This window comes from Petaurus breviceps, unplaced genomic scaffold, assembly GCF_028583685.1.
Source record: "Petaurus breviceps papuanus isolate PSGF00001 unplaced genomic scaffold, PetGlider_PUasm1.0 90925, whole genome shotgun sequence".
Lineage (NCBI taxonomy): Eukaryota > Metazoa > Chordata > Mammalia > Diprotodontia > Petauridae > Petaurus > Petaurus breviceps.
Genome location: NW_027187380.1, coordinates 37,529,011 through 37,548,090, shown reverse-complemented (window position 1 = coordinate 37,548,090; position 19,080 = coordinate 37,529,011). Strand labels below are relative to the sequence as shown.

At 36.8% G+C, this 19,080-nt stretch overlaps 1 protein-coding gene across 2 annotated transcripts in view; it reads left to right on the top strand.

Moving 5' to 3' along the window:
* ELAC2 (elaC ribonuclease Z 2) overlaps positions 1–19,080 on the top strand; it is a 60,799-nt gene that overhangs the window by 18,134 nt on the left and 23,585 nt on the right. For both annotated transcript variants that reach the window (XM_069076817.1, XM_069076816.1), the window contains exons 7-12: positions 884–1,033; positions 7,770–7,828; positions 10,671–10,729; positions 10,830–10,902; positions 11,934–12,046; positions 13,280–13,378. In XM_069076817.1, the coding sequence (XP_068932918.1) occupies positions 884–1,033; positions 7,770–7,828; positions 10,671–10,729; positions 10,830–10,902; positions 11,934–12,046; positions 13,280–13,378 (553 nt within the window). The remainder of the gene's footprint in view (positions 1–883; positions 1,034–7,769; positions 7,829–10,670; positions 10,730–10,829; positions 10,903–11,933; positions 12,047–13,279; positions 13,379–19,080) is intronic.

Genomic DNA, 19,080 nt, shown 5'->3' with positions numbered 1-19,080 from the left:
TTTTATAGCATAGTGCCCTGGGCTTTTAGAAGGAGATGCTAATAGAGCACAGGTCCTGCCAACTCCAGCTTGACAGGAGTGGTGATCTCTTGGTGGAAAGGAGTATTCCCACCATGAAAATCACAGATCTTTGAAGTAATTAAAGTAAGAAATCAGCATTCTGGGATATATATATTTGGGTTGAATTGTAGCATTCAGGGAGAAAAGCTGTCTAAAAGGTTGTCATTTATAACATCATATAAAATTTTTCACCTAGGCCTATATCCACACTTGGAAGTCAGAGCATCAGGTTCAAGATCTGGTTGTGTTCCTTAGAACCTTTGTGATTGTTTTTTAAAAAAAATAAATTTATTTTTTTGTTTTTAGTTGTCAACATTCACTTCCATAAGATTTTGAGTTCCAGATTTTCTCCCCATCTCTCCTCTCCCCCCACCAGTTCTTTACCAGCACAAAAAGAGGTGCTATAAATATTTTTGTACATGTAGGTCCTTTTCCCATTTGTATGATCTCTTTGGGATACAGACCTAGAAGTCAACCTGTGTGATATCAACTCAATAACATCCCCATTGCATCTGTTTCCTGTGTATAAAATGTGGGGGAATTGTACTAGGTGAATTCTAAAGTCTTCCATCTCTAGATACCATGAATATGTGGAAGCTATCTTTGAGGTAAATAAACTTCTTTCTGATCTGGGTGTTTTCTGGACTGATAGAGCAGTTCACTCTGGCAAACTATATTGCAATAGAACTAATCTCATTTTATGAAGTTTATAGAAGGCATAAATGTTCTTTTGAGCACATCCTCTTACCATCTGAGAAACATCTCTGTTTTGAACATAGGTTTTCTGCTGTGTGATGTCTGATTTGGTTGCTCTACTATCCAGGTAAATGGGCTGCAAGTGATTGCCAGCTGACTCAGCATTCCAGAAAGTCACCCACCAGGTTTAGTCCAAACCATGCTACCAACTTTGAATCTTTTAAAAGTGAACAGCAACTTCCAGGGGGTGATGGAAATGATTCTCCAAAGGACATAGGTAGGAGGGTTTGCATTTTTTTCTTTGCAACTATAATGTTAATGTTTTAAATTAATTTCTGAAAAGTTTTTCATAAACTAGATTATTCTCTGATTAATAGAGGGGAAAAAATTAACAGAATGATATATTCTGCTTGGCTTATATTAGCATTGTGTCAAGTTATTTCATAGGACATCTTATACTTCTGCTTCAGCATCTATTTTTCAGCCTTGAAAACATGGAACTTTGATTTTCAGTTCAAATTAGTTAGGTCATGCTTTTTTGGATTTATTTATGCTAATCGTATTCTGTAAACTGTGAGGATTATCAAGTCAGGGTGGTTTTTTTTTAACCTGTGTCAGATTAGATTTTTTTTTAAAGCAATCGGGGTTAAGTAACTTGCTCAAGGTTACATGGCCAGTTATTTCTGGGTGTGGTGCTAAGTATCTGAGCCTGGATTTGATCCCCAGGTCATCCCGACACTGGAGCTGGTGCTCTTACTCGCTGAGCCACCTGGCCGCCCCTAAACAATTGGGGTTAAGTAACTTGTTCAAGGTTACACGGCCAGGTGTTTCTGGGTGGGTAATAAGTGTCTGAGCCCGGATTCAATCCACATGTCATCCCGACACTGGAGCTGGTGCTCTTACTGTGCTACCTGGCTGCCCCTGTCAGATTAGATATTTATGTATCAAATGTTTTGCTAGGCATTGTAGGGGATACAAAAATAATTGTATCCCTACAGAATCTGTTGTAATGTATATTTGAACAGAAGTCGAGATCTCCAGGACATTGGATCACCCAGGTCCTAGAACCAACTTGTTCTCTTTTTGAGTAGCTCTAATTTTGAGGTGCCTTCTTTTAAAAAATTCAAGTCAAGGTCTAATTTACTAAAATTTTTGACACCTAATTTTTCCTCTGGGCTACACAAAATAAACCTAAACTCTTCTTCGATATGACTGTCTTTCAGATGCTTGACATAACATTCTCATTTAAATCTTTTCTCTGGATTAAACATTTATTCTAATTATGGTATGGTATATTGTCATACCTATAGACTTATGGTCCTAGCCACCCTCCTGAACATTCCTGTTTCTAAATGTTCTTCCTAAAATATGATATCCAGAATTGAATGACAAATATTCTCTCATCAGGGCAAAACATAGCAGGTTATAATTTACTTCATTCTGGGTGTTGTGCCACTTAAAACAGCCTAGTATTAGTAGCTTTTTTGGCTATCATGTCACTGTTGACTCACTGAGTGTTAAGTCCACTAAAACTCCCATATCTTTTCAAACTAATAGTTACTGAGCTACAAATTACTTTATCTTGTCCTAAAGCAATTGCAGTTTTTTAAACAACCTGTACATATAGTACCATATAAATACATATAAATTTCTAGTAGATTTCATCTTAAGATATTTTATCTGGGGAGGGGGGGGAAGAGCCAAGATAGCAGCGTAGAAGCAGGAAAACGCCATGTGCTCCCCCTATAACCATTTCAAATACCTATAAAATATGACTCTAAACAAACTTTAGAGCTACAGAACCTACAAAGTGACAGAGAGAAACAAATCTCCTGCTGAAGGCAGGCCGGCAGGAAGGGTCCATCGCAGCACACTGGGAGCACAGCCTAGACCCATGTAAACCTGCAGTTATAGCCCCAGGGTGGCCCTGACCAGTAGCGGCTGGAGGGACTTCAGGAGAGTAGATCAACAGTATCTGTGGCGTTTCCAGAATTATCAACCCATAAATGCCAAAGGCAGAGTAAAAAGTCAGTGTGGACTTTGGGAACAGGGTGATCAAGAGTGCAATCTGGCCTCTGCCTCCGGAGGGAGAAGTGGCTGAGGCACTGCGGCTGTGCAGCTGCTGCTGCTGTGTGGCTGCTTCAGAGCTCCTGGCCTGCAGATCGTAGAGGGACCAAGTGACCATTCTGAGGGGTAATTGCTTTTGCATTAACCTGCTTGGATCTGGGTCCCTGTCTTGGGTGGAGGTCCTGGGGTGTGTGACCAGGTGCCAGAGCCTGTTGAGGCTTCAGAGAGGGCAGCCAACTGATAGCTGTGAAAACTCCAGTGATTTGGGACAAAGCTCTCCTCTCTGGAAGCAGAGTTCTACTGTGGCAAAAAGCTCAAAAGTCAAGTAATTGAGTGGCAACATGAACAAGCAAAGGAAGCAAAGCAAACACAGTAATCCAACTGTAGATTCCTTTTTTTGGGACACAAAGGATCAAAGCATGGAATGGCAGGAAGACAGTGAAGTCAGGACTCCTGCTCCAAAAGCTTCCAAGAAAAATATGAAGTGGTTATAGGCCATGGAGGAGCTCAAGAAGGATTTTGAAAATCAAGTAAGAGTAGTGGAGGGAAAATTGGGGAGAGAAATGAGAATGATACAAGAAAATCATGAAAAATGAGCCAACAATCTGACTGAAGAAAATAACACCTTAAAAAATAGAATAACTCAGATGGTAAAAGAGGCTCAAAAAGGCAATGAGGAGAAGAATGCCTTCAGAATTAGATTGGAGCAAATGGAAGCTAGTGACTTTATGAGAAATCAAGATACTATTAAACAGATCCAAACAAATGAAAAAATAGAAGGCAATGTGAAATATCTCATTGGAAAAACCAGTGACATGGAAAATACATCCAGGAGAGAGAATTTAAAAATTATTGGACTACCTGAAAGCCATGGTCAAAAAAGGAACCTAGAAATCATCCTTCAAGAAATTCTCCAGGAAAAATGCCCCAGTGTTTTAGAACCAGAGGGCAAAATACAGGTTGAAAGAATTCACCAATCACCTCTTGAAAAAGATCCCCAAAAGAAAACTCCTAGGAATATTATAGCCAGGTTCTGGAGTTCCCAGATGAAGGAGAAAATATCATAAGCAGCCAGGAAGAAACAATTTGAATATTGTAGAAACACAATCAGGATAACACAATATCTGGCAGCTTCTATATTGAGGGATCGAAGGGCTTGGAATATGATATTCCAGAGGTCAAAGTAACTGGGATTAAAACCAAGAATCACCTACCCAGCAAAACTGAGTATCACGTTTCAGGGGAAAATATGGTCATTCAGTGGAATTGAGGACTTTCAAGCATTCTTTATGAAAAAACCAAAGTTTAATAGAAAATTTGACGTTCAGATACAAGAAGCATGAGAAGGTAAACAGGGAAAAGAAATCATAAGGTACTTACCAAAGTTGAACTATTTATATTCCTACATAGAAAAACAATATTTGTAACTTATGAAACTTTTCTCAGTATGAGGATAGCTGAAGGGAATATAAATGTAGATATATGTATATATACATAAATATATCTGTATAGGAGGGTATATGGGCATATGAATACATATGTGGGTGTGTGTATATATATGTATACAGGTATACATAGAGGGCACAGGATCAATTGAATAGGAAGGAATGATACTTAAAAGGTGAAATTTAGAGATGAGAGGGGAATATAATGAGAGGAGATGGGGAAAGACAGAACACAGTAAATTATTTAATATAGAAGAGGCAAGGAAAAACTTGTTACAATGGAGGGGAAGAACAGGGAATGTGTTAACCTTACTCTCATTGAATTTGTCCTAGGGAGGGAATGACATACACGCTAAATAGGTTATCTCTCCTATAGGAGAGTAAGGGGGAAGGGGATGAGAGGGAAGATGATGAAGGGGAGGGTAGTTAGAAGCACATACTTTTGAAAAGGGACAGGGTCAAAGAGAATAGAACAAGTAGGGGGCGGGATAGGATGGAGGGAAATATAGTCAGTCTTTCACAATATATCCACTGTGGAAATGTTTTGCGTAGCTACACACATACAACCTATATTGAATTGCTTATCTTCCCAGTAAGGGTGGGTGACAAGTGAGTAAAGGAAAAATCTGGAATTCAAAGTTTTAAAATCAAATATTTAAAAATATGTATTATTATTTTTTACATGCAACTGGGAAATAAGGTATACAGGCACTGGAGTATGGAGATCCATCTTGCCCTACTGGAAAGTTGGGGGGGGGAGTGGAGGAGGATGTAGGAGAGAACTGATTGGGGAAGGAGGTATACAGTGGAATCGCTGTTGTGGGGTGGTGGGTGGTGGGTGGGGGAAAGATGGGGAGAAAATTTGTAACTCAAAATCTTGTCGAAATGAATGATGTAAACTAAAAATAAACAAAATTTAATTAAAAAATAAAGATTGCAAATAATTTCTCAAATAAATAGTAGCTTTACTATTGAAAAAAAAGAATTTTTTCTCTAGAGCTTTTTAGATTCTAATCTGGCCATCCAATTTGTTAGCTATCACTTCCTGCGTTGTATCATCCACAAACTTCCCCATTGAAATAGAAATCCAGTTTTCATTGGATTTGAATGTTTATATTTGAATGCTTATCTTAAAGCATGTCTTCAAATTTTTTATTGATACATCCCATCAGTAAAACAAATTTTGAACATACACTCCTAATAGGTGTATATAAGACTTAGTGGGTATGTATCAATTCTATACTACTATTCTAATATATTGTGTACAATATAAAACATACACAAAAAGTAGAAAATTTTAAAAGGATGATGGTTTGGCCTGTGCTTGACTAGATAGTCACTTGCTAGTTTGTATGATAATGGAACAACATGGAATACTTAATGGGTTATTCAGCAGTAGCTTAGGGTGTATTTGTTTCTTAAGTATTTTATTAAATCCAATTGTAAATTCACCTGGATCAGGAGAACCAGGTTTTTTTTGCTTTGGAAGTTTATTGTTAACTTGCATAGTTTTTCTTGCTGGAGTGAGTTTTTCTGGAGTTTTTTATTCACTGCTTCTTAATTTGGAAGTTTTATATTTTCATGACCATTTATTTCATTTAAGCTATCAAGTTTGTTGGCATATTGTTGGGTGTAGTAGAATCTGATTATTTTTTCTCCCCATTAATTTTATCTCCTTGATTTTCAAGTTTCTAGTTTTGTACTCCCTTCCCCCTACCCCAGGCCAGTTTTTCACCTTCTTCAAATTATAATGACTGTTGAATGATTTGGAATCCAGGTAATTTTCTATTTTCTCTTGAGAAAGTCAGCACTTGATTCACTGTCTTTCTTTCTTCCCCAACTCTTTCTTTTATATTGGGATATTTCAACATCCATATTGATTCTACCTCTAACCGTATGATTTCTTCAATACCAAGATTTACACCTTTACTATTACCATAGCCATACCCAGGGACAGTCAAGTCCTTGATTAGAAACTTTGACTTCCTGTCTCTAACCAAAACCTCCTCTCAATTCTTTTTGTAGGCTTCTTCTTTGCCCTCATCAATACCTCTAATGTCTCTAATATCATTACTTTCCTAGGCCTGGATTACTCCCACCAATGTGCTAATGAAGGCAATCATTTTATACCTTTTTATTGATTTCCTGCCTCACTCTCCACAGAATTTTTTCCAGACACTTTCTTCTCTATTCAAGCTTCACATTTCCCCCTCTTCATTCTCATTCAGCTAAACACCTTGATTCTTCCTTTCTTTCTTCCTTCCTTCCTTCCTTCCTTTCTTCCTTCCTTCCTTCCTTCCTTTCTTTCTTCCTTTCTTCCTTTCTTTCTTTCTTGGCAAAGCAGTCACACTTAAGTTGCTTGCCCAAGGTCACACAGCTAGTAAGTATGTCAAGTGTCTGAGGCTGGATTTGAACTCAAGTCCTCCTGACTCCAGGGCTGATGCTCTATTCACTGCACTACCTAGCTGCCCCTTGATTCTTTCTTAGTAAGTTGAGGACATTCCCTATGAGCTCCCTGTGCTTTTTTAATTCATTAGTTTTGTTAATGTATGAAAGAAGAATGTTGAAGTTGCCTATAATTCATTTCTCATTATTTACTTAATCTTATTTTTTCATTTGTTATCTTTTCCCTTAAAGTATTCAGATACTTTGACATTTCATACATATTTTATGTCGATTTGGTTAGATATGGTACCTTAAGGAAGTTGTAGTTTCTCTATAATTAATGGTGCTTTTTTATTGTTGCTATCTCAGAAATTGATTAATGTGCCTGCTTTTTTATATTGAGCATAATAAAATTTATCATATTCTTTGTTTTCTAAGTATACTTTTTATATTCAACAAATTATTAGATTTTCCTATCCTTTCTGCTACTTTTTTCCATTTTGTGGCATGATTTTTTTTCTTCCATTATATGTTTTATTATTTAAAAAAATCAACATTAGGTGGTGCAGTGGAGACACAGAAGACTCATCTGCCTAAGTTCAAATCTGGCCTCAAATACTTACCAGCTATGTGACCCTAGGCAGGTCACTTAACCCTGTTTGCCTAAGTTTTCTCATCTGTAAAATGAGCTAGTAAATGAAATGACAAACCATTATAATATCTTTGTCCAAAAATACCCAAATGGGGTCACACACAGTAGGACATGAGTGAAAAACAAGACCTTTCCTGTTTCTGTCGATGGCATCACTGTTGGCTCTAGTCACCCTACCCTAGAATCTTTAACTCATGCTGATGTTTCATGTCTTTGATTCATTTGCTTTTTTAAAAATGGCATTCATTGACCACCTCCTTTGTCCACAGTAATACACAGGTAATGAATGTGATCATAAAAAAGTGATCATAATAGGCATTAAGATAACTTGATTCTTCTATCTTCAGATTAATATAAAATTTGATGTTTCATGTAGTAAATTTTACTTATCCAGGGTACTTGTCTTCAGTTGAGCAAGTGGCATGCTATGTTCTCTGTTTAATATTTGATTTGTTTTCCTTTAGATGACAATTGGAAAATAAAAGTCAGAGATCCGTCTTTGGTTGTAGCTTTCATCTGTAAGGTAAATTATATTTTATTCAGAGAGACTTTTTGAGCTCTAATAACTATTAAGTGAAATTCCTACCCAAGTTCCTACTGGTTGGTAGTTATGATGCTGATATGTTTGAGATTCACTAGTGCCTACCACATTTTTCCCTCAGTAATTTGATGAGAGAGACTTTCAAATAATTTTAGCTGAAAAGGAACACAAATGCCCTTTTGAATGTTAAGAATATAAAAGTCTGTTTTGCTTCATTAGATCTGTCAGTACTATATGAAAACCTTCTGTTTAATTCTGTAAGTATTGGTGATTTTAATCCTCACAGAATACAGTTTTTCTTTATAAGCAGTGTTATAAGTGGTAGCTAGGTCCTGGGGATTAGCCTGAGAAACTTAAGAACCACTTATAAAACACTTAAATAATAAGCATTATTACTTCCCTGACTTTTCAAAAAAAATTAAAATTTATTAATTTTAAATTTATTTTCTTTTTAAATTTTGAGTTCCAGATTCTCTACCTCCCTCCCATCATTTCACCACCCACTCAAAAAGCAAACAATGTGATATGTTATACATGGGAAATCATGCAAAACATATTTCCATATTTCCCATATCCCAGAAAAGAAAATGAGAAAATTATACTTCAGTTTGCACTCAAAATTTATTGATTCTCTCTCTAGAAAGCATTTTTTCATTGTCTGTCTTTTGGAATTGTTTTGGGTCATTGCATTGATCAGAGTAGCCAAGTCTTTCGTAGTTGATTATCATTACAGCAGTGATCCTTTTCTTCTCACTTCACTTTATATCAGTTCATATAGGTCTTGAGATGTTTTTGTTAAAGCCACACCCGCCTTTTCATTTCTTTTATAACATAATAGTACTTCATCACAATCATGTACCACAACTTGTTTAGCCATTCCCCAATTGATGAGTTCTTTGTCACCACTAAAAAAGCTGCTATAAATGTTTTTGTACATATAGGACCTTTTCCCTGTTTTTTTTTTTATCTCTTTGGAATACAGACCAAGGACTGATTTTTGCTGGGTCAGGGCTTACACACAATTTTATAGTCCTTTGCAAATAATTCCAGATTGTTCCTCCGGATGGTTACAGCAGTTCATTAGTGTACCTATTTTCCCTCATCCCCTCCAGCATTTCTGTTAGGTGTGAGGTGGTACCTCAGAATTGTTTCATCTTTCTGTAATCAGTTGTGAGTTAGAACATTTTTTCATGTGACTATGGATAGATAACTTTGATTTCTTCAGAAACTGCCTTTTCATATCCTTTGACCATTTATCAGTTGGGGGATGGCTCTTATTTTTATAAATTTGACTCAGTTTCTTTTGAGAAATGAGGCCTTTATCAGAGAAACTTGTAAAATTTTTTGATATTGCTTCATTATTGTCAGTGGTGGTGGTGGCTGTTCTTCAGTCATGTCCAACTTTTCATGACCTCATGACCGTAACATTCCATGCCTTTTTATCCTCCCCTATCTCTTGAAGTTTGTTCAAGTTCTTGTTTCTGGTTTCCATGACACTATATCCATCTCATTCTCTGCCATCCTGTTTTCCTTTTTCCTTCAATCTTTCCCAGCTTCAGAGTCTTTTCCACTGAATCCTGTCTTCTCATTATGTAGCCAAAGTATTTAAACTTTATGTTTAGTAGTTGACCTTCCCAGTGAATAGCCTGAATTAATTTCTTTAAGTATATACTGATTTGATTGCCTTGCTATCCAAAGGCCTCTCCAGTTCCACAATTTGAAAATGTCAATTTTGTGGCACTCAGCTTTCCTTGTAAGTGTAACTCTCACAGCTATCCATTTCAACTGGAAAAACCATAGCTTTTGAATATAAGGATCTTTGTCAGCAAGGTCATGTCTCTGCTATCTAGTATGCTGTCCAGATTTGGCACAGCTTTCCCTGCAAGGGGCAAGTATTTTTTAATTTCATGGCTGCAGTTACCATCTGTAGTGATTTTTGAACCCACAAATGTAAAATCTACCAGTACTTCCATTTCTTCTCCCTCTGTTTGTCAGGAAGTGATAGCCAAGATTGCCAAGATCTTAGTTTTTTTGATGTTGTTTCAAGCTGGCTTTTGCACTTTCCTCTTTCACCCTCATCAAAAGGTTTAATTCCTTTCCACTTTCTGCCATCAGAGTGCTACCATCTTCATGTCTGAGATTGTTGATAGTACTGTTTGGCAAGATGTAGTTTCCTTGATTATCACTCTTAATTGGGACTATTTTTGCTTTATATTTGTCTGAAATCACGATTGCTACTCCTGCCATTTTTTACTTCTGAAGCATAATAGAATCTCCTGTATTCCTTTATTTTAACTCAGGGTGTGTTTCAAGTGTGTCTCTTGTAAACAATATATCGTTGGATTCTGGTTTCTAATCCATTTTGCTATCTGCTTCTGTTCTATGGATGAACTCATCCCATTCACGTCCCTGTTGTGATGGAATGCTCCATGTGGTATAATCTTTGCCAGATAAATGCCCATGCTGTTGGCAAACTTCTCTTGTTGCTCTCTGTGTTGACATGGACTAGAAAAATGACTGATTTTTTTTTTCTCTTGGAATCCCTAATCAGTTTATGGTCTGATAGTTTCTAGATTTGTTTAGATTATTTCCTGGGGGCAGAGAGAAAGAGTTGGGGAGGGATGAGGAATGGGGTTTTGAAGTTTACTATACTTCCATCTGTTATTCCCAGGCTATATTTAATGACTAATAAAATTGAAACTTATTTCTCTGAATTAAAAAGAATATGTACTATCGGGCAAGAATGAGATCTTCTCTAATGTAACTGATTAAAAAAGCAAGTCTTCCTGGATTCTCATTTTTCATGTTCAACTTCTATTTGCAGCTTCACATGAAACAAGGAAGCTTTTTGGTGCTCAAAGCAAAAGATCTGGGGCTTCCAGTGTAAGTAGAGGGGAGGGTAGATGATATGGGGAGTATACTCTGGACATTTGCTTGTAGAACTAGCTAGATCTGATGTGGAAATTTTGTCTTTTACTTTTAGTGGTACATCTGCCATTGCACCTATAATTGCTGCTGTCAAGGCTGGGAAAAGTGTCACTTATGAAGGAAGAGAGGTAAAACTGGGATTTTATGAGCTCAGGACCATTGGCAGAGTTTAGAACTGAAACATAGAATTTTAGTCATGGCTCTGGGCAAGGACATTATGATCATGTTCACATTTTTTTTTCACTCGGTCCTGTGACATAAAGGATATGTAATTCACATTTTTCTTACTAATCTTACCAATCGTTACCAGTTTGGTTTAGTGTAATACTACTAGTATTTATTGGGGGTGGCCAGGTGGTGCAGTGAATAGAGCACTGGTCCTGCAGTCAGGAGGACCTGAGTTCAAATCTAGCCTCAGACACAAAAAAAAACCCCTAGCCATGTGACCTTGGGCAAGTCACTTAACCCCAATTGCCCTGTCTTCCCCCTCAAAAAGCAAAAACAAAAACAAAAAACAAAAAAGTATTTATTGGTTGAATTATTTTTTCCCACTAAATATTAGTATAGCTGAATAACAGTTTTAATTAGGTAAATATCCAGTCATCTGCTCCAAAAGTATTTCCAGTAAAATTGCATTTTGCCTAAGGAATTAAAATTCTAGATCTATACTCTATGATGGAGTTTTCCAGGTAAGTGGGAGGTTACTGTATAAATAGGTACTAGGTATGTAAAAGTATAGGTATATCAACCTGACCTGATAGGTCAGGTGTATATATAGAGTCCAAGGAAGTGTAGCCTCCCCTTGGCCCTTCCACTCTAAGCTCCAAACTCTTGATATGTAGAATTGTTGATACTTTTAGGATTAAGCTACTAGATGGGTAAAAAATATTTATAAACTTAACAGATGTATATAATTAGTTATAGGATAAAGAGGTGATTTTTCATGAAGTTAATTTTATTTTCTTATGAAACTCAACCTAAAGTATCCTCAACTAGACATCTAGGATGTTGGACAAGGATGTTTTTATAGTGTGATGGAAGCTGAGTTGAAGACTTGATTGTTGGCTTTGAGGGTTGTATGTCAGTCCTTATTTATCCTTCTGACATTTTCAAACCAAATGCCTTTTGTTATTGTTGTTTCATTATTATTATTTTATAGATTTTGCCAGAGGAGGTTTGCAGCCCTCCAGATCCTGGCTCTGTTTTTATTGTGGTGGAATGTCCTGACCAAGGATTTGTAGAGCCGATCTGTGAAAATGACACCTTCCGGAGGTATGGAAATCTCTGGGTTTAGCTGAATGAGAAACTACATTGGGTTAACAAAGTACCAAATACAAATTTTTTTTTTGACCTAGCCTATGATTTCATCAATTTCCTGGTGAGGAAATTACTTTTTCCATGAAGATCAATAACTGTTCTACAGCTTGGGACCTTCAGAAAGTTCAGGGGCATTGAGGAATTAAGAGGCTAGCCAGCATGTGTCAGAGGCAGTACTTGAATTTGGGCTTCTGACTTCAGGGGCCTCTTCATCTACCATTCTCTACTGCATCACAGATTAATACTTTTTAAAGGATTGATCAACATAGAAGTGATTGTCTTTGTTTTAGGAGATCCATTATACAAAATAATAAAAACAAAAAGTTGTAGTGAGGGCCATCTTTTACCCTCATCTTTTACAGGGAGCATTTTCAAATACCCATTGAAAAACCAAGATTAAAAAATCCTCCATCAGGATTAGACAGGTAGTAATCATCTTTAATTGAGACTGAGTGTATGGTATGCATTTAAAGTAGTAATAGAAAACCAGAGATTCTTAAAACAACCATCAGATCCTTTTTTGGGGTTGTTATTGATTGTCTCTTATGTTTACTATCTTATAGTTGCCTATCTGGAAACTCAAGGATGTAATTTCGCTTGTGTTGGCTTGATAAAAGCGTGATGGTTAAGTGATTTATAGATCATCTATAATAGGATAAGATTGATATTGTCTGAACTTGTTTCTTGCACAGATTAGCTAATTATTACTTATTACTCTAGTGATTACCACTAGGCTTGTTCATGTTGAAAAGCAGGACAGAAATAGAGTTTCTGTTCTACTTTCTACCTTTCTCGTATTTGTGGTAGTGAGGAAGAAGAATGCTTATAGCATTGACTTGTTCCTTCTTGAACCCATTTTATTGACTCATCCACCAAGTCTTCATTCAGGGTCAGGGATTCATTTAAGATAAACTTCTTGAAAACTATAACATTGGAAAAATTAGGCAACAGTGTGATGGATGCAGAAGAAGATTTTGTATAGGAGACAGTATTTCTTTTAGGGAAACTCCCTGAGTTTTACTTGACATTTCTGTTGAGCATATTTTGATGTTTTTAACAAAAATCTCTGCTGAGTACTAGGTAGCAAAATTGACTCCACTAGTCCATAGAGGATTGATTTTATCCAATCCCAATTGAGTGCCACGTACTTTTGTTATACTTTTTTCATTAAATTATTATTAATTTCAGGTATCAAGAGGAAGAAGCTGAGGCTCATGTGGCTGTAGTTGTTCACATGACTCCAGAATCAATATTGAAGGATAGCAGATACCAGCAGTGGATGGAAAGGTATGTGGCAGGACATAGCAAAGTAGTTTTTGTGTGCTGAGGCTCATGCACTGTCAGAACTGGAAGAGACATGAGCTACAGTAATCTGATCTAACCAGCTGATTTTTTTGGATTTGGAAACAGGCTTAGAGAAATTAATACTTTAATAATGTATAGAGAGAGATATGTATATTTCTGTATTTCTAGATTGATATCTGTCTGTTTATCTCTGTGGCATACAAAGCCCTTTCCCTGTAATAACCCTTAAGGCTAGGTAGTAATTTGCCCAAGAGTTTAAACTATTGTAGCTGGAAAATGCACACACACACACACACACACACACACACACACACACACACACACCAGCACATGGTTGAAAGACAAGTAGGGATCACGGACAGAGAAACAAGAGCAGGCGGATGAACAAGTGGGGGCTGTAGCGAGCCAGGACCAAGAGGAAGAACATGTATGGAATGGATACACTGGGGGCTGGACACAGACAAGAGAGGTTTTCTGACATGATGGGGTCAGGGACAGATGTGTTATCTGAGTACAGTTGGGGGAAAGACAGGCTCAAGTTAGGTAGAAGTAGGGAAAAGGTCTCCTCTCTCAGCACCGGATGTCTTGAGCCAAGCTCTCCATCTCGCTGTGGAGGTGGTCTCTGGGCTTCTGTTGTTTTGCTTTAAGTTGGAGGTTTAGGGTTTGTTTGTATTTTTAGGACTTGGTGGTTTTTTGGTGGGGTTTGGGAGGAGGTGGGAGGTCATAGAGCTACCGAGCCAAGGGGCAGGAACAGAGAGAGTGCATGGTATTAATTTTACAGTAAAGTCAACATTGGTGCTTTTTTTGAATGTGGATTTTTTTCAGAATTCTTTATGTAAAGTTGAATTTGTGTAATGTGAATTTATGCAAAGCAAAAACTGTCTTTAAGTATGTGTATGCATAAATATGTGTGGGGGTATATGTGTATGTATATCTTTGATATATTTTAATATCTTCACTTTCTAGTAATACCTTTCCTCTCCCTCTCCCCATTAAACTATCCCTTTTTACAAAGAATGAGGAAAAATAGCATCAGTTAATTCTAACACTGTGTACAATGTTCTACAAACATTGTTCCTCACTTCTGCAAGAAAAAAAAGGGGGAAGTGCATTTTCTCACATCATTAAGACCAAGTTTGGTCATTGTATTTAAACAGCACTTGGTTTTATAGTATTAGTTTATATAAATCTTCCCACCACTCCAGGGGAACATTTGAAATGTTTCATTTTGTAGAAATCTATTTAAAATTATTTAATTATTTTCTGCATATAGAAACTCCACTTTATTATTATCCACCTTATTATGGCAAGGTGGTAAACCTGGATTCTGTGACTGTAACAGCTGAGTTTAATCTGGCATGTTTTCCCAAGCTGTATAGCCTTTGTGTATATATAGCTATGTTGAGAGGCTCATTATCAGTGAGCTAGCCATCAGATAATGATTTTTTTAATCTAAAACAATTTTTTTTTAAAGCAATTGGAGTTAAGTAACTCGCTCAAGGTTACATGGCCAGGTGTTTCTGGGGTGGGTGCTAAGTGTCTGAGCCCGTATTCGATTTCGATCCCCAGGTCACCCCGACACTGGGGCCGGTGCTCTTACTCGCTGTGCTACCTGGCTGCCCCTCTAAAACAACTTTTGAAGAATGGCTGCTAAGTAATAGCAGAGTTGTAACCTGTTTAAATATAAGTAGTGTATACATCAATGGAATCATGAATATTTCAAGTACTAAATACAGTTTAATCCCTCTTCTCATAAATTCAGAATTTGAAGAGACCTCAGAGGTATCTAGTTTCACAGACTTAGAGAATTTAGAGTAGGGAAAGATTTCAGTAGCAGTCTAGGAGGGTGATACACATAGGAAATCCCCACTATCACGTATCCAACAGGTCTCCTTTCTCTGCTTGCAGACCTCCAAAGAGTGAGAATCCTCCAACTCTTTTTATTCTACTTTTGGACAACTGAAATTGTTTTTTTTCCTGGCATTAAATTTAAATTTGGCTTTTTGCACCTTGGCTCTATTATTCCTGCTTCTGCCCTTTGGGTACAAACAAAAGAAGTTCAGTCCTGTTTCTGCATGATAAACCTTCAAATACTTAAAGGTAGCCCTCATGTCTTCCCAAGTCTTCTCTTCTTCAGACTAAATACGCTTGATTCTTTCAGCGAATACTCCTGAAACGGACTCAGGGGCATTCATTATTCTGATGGTTCTCCTCTGGACGCTTTTTAGCTTATCCTCCCCTTAAATCATGGTCCTTGGAATTGAACACAATATGTCAGTACAGTGAGATGATCACCCCAAATTACATTAGCTTTTTGGCTGCTAATTTATTGAGCTTGTGGTCAACTAAAACCTAGATCTTTTTCAGAACAAATGTTGCTTCCCTCATCATACTCTTGTGAATTTTTTTAATGTGAAAGATTTTACCTTTACCCTTTACCTTACTGGACTTAGCCCAGTTTTCTAGCCTAACCTAAGATCTTTGTGTTTCCTGACTTTATCCATTGTGTGAACTATACTTTCAGCATTGTGTCATCTGCAGAGTTGATGAGTGTGCTACATCACAATGAGTTGCACATAACAATACAGACCAAGCATGGGTCCCTGGTGGAGAGCTCCCATCTTATTGGTATGAGACCATTTCTGATTGCCGGGAGGGAGGTGATGTTTTGATTTTTTTTTTAATTTGCATTTCTCTACTCAGTAATAATTTAGAGCATTTTTATATGATTCTAGATAGCTTTTATTTCTTCTGAAAACTGTCTCTTCCTATCCTTTGACTATTTATTGGTTGAGAAATGACTCTTACTTATAAATATTTGATAAAAGAAACCTTTATTGGAGAAACTACTCTAAAAATTTTTACATCGGTCTTTGTGGTACCTTTAAGTAAAATGTGAGATAAATTAATATTAATAAATGATATTAATATTAATATTGTTATTAATAATAATTAACTTTTGATCCATCTTTTTCTTCCTGTTTCTAAGACCCCATTCCTGAAAAGGTCATTCTGTCTCTGACAGGCATGACTGAGTGATATGATTACTCCTTGACTTTGAGGCACATGTTGGTTAACTAAGTTGGGTAGGACCCCATCCAACTGGGATACCTGATTTCTTTTTAGAGTATAAACAGAATTCATTTGGGGTGAACCTTTTGCTGGGAGATGGAACGCCTGTCCTTGATCCCTTTCATTAGAGTTTAGGGTGACCCAGCACATCAAGGAGAAAACTAGCTGGAAAGGTCCAGATGGACATCATTTCCCCTACCCAGATTGCTGGAGGCTGCTGATTCTTGTGATCAAGCCATGTTCAGAAGATTTTTAGCCCATCTGCTCATTAAATGTCCACCAGTTGGGGTTTGAGTTTTATTTGTTAGGGGAGTTCCCTATCAGAAGGTGGTACACACCTGACTTAAGGTGTTTCAGTCTTCCTTGGCTTTTTTGGTTATCAAGAGAAACCACTAACTGGCCATAAACTTATTGATTATTAGCTAGCCTGATTGATTAATTGAATAATAAGTTTAATTATTTAATAATGATTACCTGGAAACTCTGTTGCTTGGGAGTTTATTTGCAACAATAGTTTCCCTGATTATCTCTTTTAATTAGGTCTATTTTTGCTTTGCTTTGCAATTATGATGGTAACCCTTGCCTTTTTTACTTCGTCTGAGACCATTATTTTAACTTGGTAGGTGTCTTTCTGTTTCAAGAGTGTTTCTTGTAAACAACATATTGTTGGATTTGGGTTTCTAACCTGTTATGCTATCTGCTTCTGTTTTGTGCCTGAACTCATCCTATTCATATTCAGTTAGGATTATTGTGTATTTCCCTCCATTCTATTTTCTTCTGTTTATCCATTCTCTTTTTATCCTGTCCATCCTGAAAAGTATATTGTGCTTTTGACTGCTGCCTCTCTTAATCCACCCTCCCATTTATCAACTCTCTCCCCCTGCCCCCCAACCCATATTTCCTATTTCCTTCTTCTCCTATTTCCCTGTTGATTAACAGAGATTTCTATGCCCAACTCCCTCTTGGAACCAATTCAGATGAGAGTAAGGTTCAAGCATTACCTGCCACCTCTGACCCCATTTCCCCCTCCACTATAAAAGCTCTTCTTTGCATACAGCTTCTATGTGAGAGAATTTTACCTCTGTTTTCTCCTTTCCCCCAGTGCATTTTTTTCATCCTTTCTTCCTGTTTTTTTTTGTCTATCATCCCAGCGTAATCAAGCCATACTTTCCCTCTCTCTATGTAGATTCCTATTGACTGTTCTAATTATGGTGAAGTTCTTAGTAGTTAATATGTTTCATCTTGAATCTCTTATGATTGATATTTCATGTTTAGCTTTTTTATGCTGCTCTTGAATTTTCTGTTTGAATGTTATATTTTCTATTCTGCTCTGCTCTTTTCATTGGAAATTCCTCTATTTCATTAGATTTCCATTTTTTCCCTTAAAGGTTTATACTCTATTTTGCTGAGTAGATTTTTCTTGGTTATGATCCTACCTCCTTTGTTTCTTGGAATATCATGTTCCATGCCCTGTTTTAATGTGGAAGCTGCTAAATCTTGTGTGATCCTGACTGTGATTCTAGCATATTTGAATGGTTTCTTTTTGGCTGCTTAAAGGATTTTTCTCCTTGACCTGGGAGCTCTGAAATTTGGTCATAATGTTGCTGGGAGTTTTCATTTTGGGGTTATCTTTCAGGAGGTGATCTATGAATTCTTGCAATTCCTATCTTACCTTTTTAGATGTAAGATTTTGGGGGCAGTTTTCCTTTATAATTGCTTGAAATGTGGTATCTAGACTCTTTTAAATTTTTTTTTTATCGTGGTTTTCAGGTAGTTCATTCTTGAATTATCTCTCAATCCATATTCTAGGTCAGTTGTTTTTCCAGTGAGATGTTTCACATTTTCTTCTAGTTTTTCATTCTTTTGACTTTTAAATTTCTTATTATATTTATAGTTTATCTTATTATTTATAGTTTATTGTATATGTATTATAACATTTTTAAAATGTTTTATGTAGTCATTACCTTCTGCTTGCTTAATACTAATTTTTAAGGAAGTATTTTCTTTAGTGAGCTTGGCCAATTCTGTTTTTTAAGGTGTTATCTTCAGTATTTTTTGCTTCCATTTGTTAATTCCCCTTTCATTATTTTCTTGTGTCAGTCTCATTTCTTTTCCAATTTTTCCTTTACCACTCTTTTCTTTAACTATTTCAGGCATTCTTGTTAGGCTTGGGTCCAGTTAGCATTTTTATTTGAGGCTTTGGTTGTAGCTCTTTTTATATTATTGTCTTCTTCTGAGTTTGTATTTTGGTCTTCCCTACTTTTTATAATCAAGTTTTTTGTTGTTGTTTGCTCATTTTTCAAACTTATTTCTTCACTTTGAATTTTATGTTGAAGTTGGGCTCCACTCACCTTGGGGTTGGGATCTACCGTGTCTAGTTTCAGGCTTTTTTCTACTGCTGTTTTCAGAGCTAGTTCTGTGGTTTGCAAGCATTTGGTGCTTCAAAGGTGGCAAAATCCTGGGAGAGGTGTGGTCACTGCTCCTCTGGTCTTTACCCAGGAAGAGTTCCTACTTATCTACAGAGTGCACCAGGCATTCCTCTTGGCCCCTTGGATCCTCTGCTCTTCTACAGCCTCAGGCACCAGTGCTTCTTTCTGCCTTGGAATTGTAAA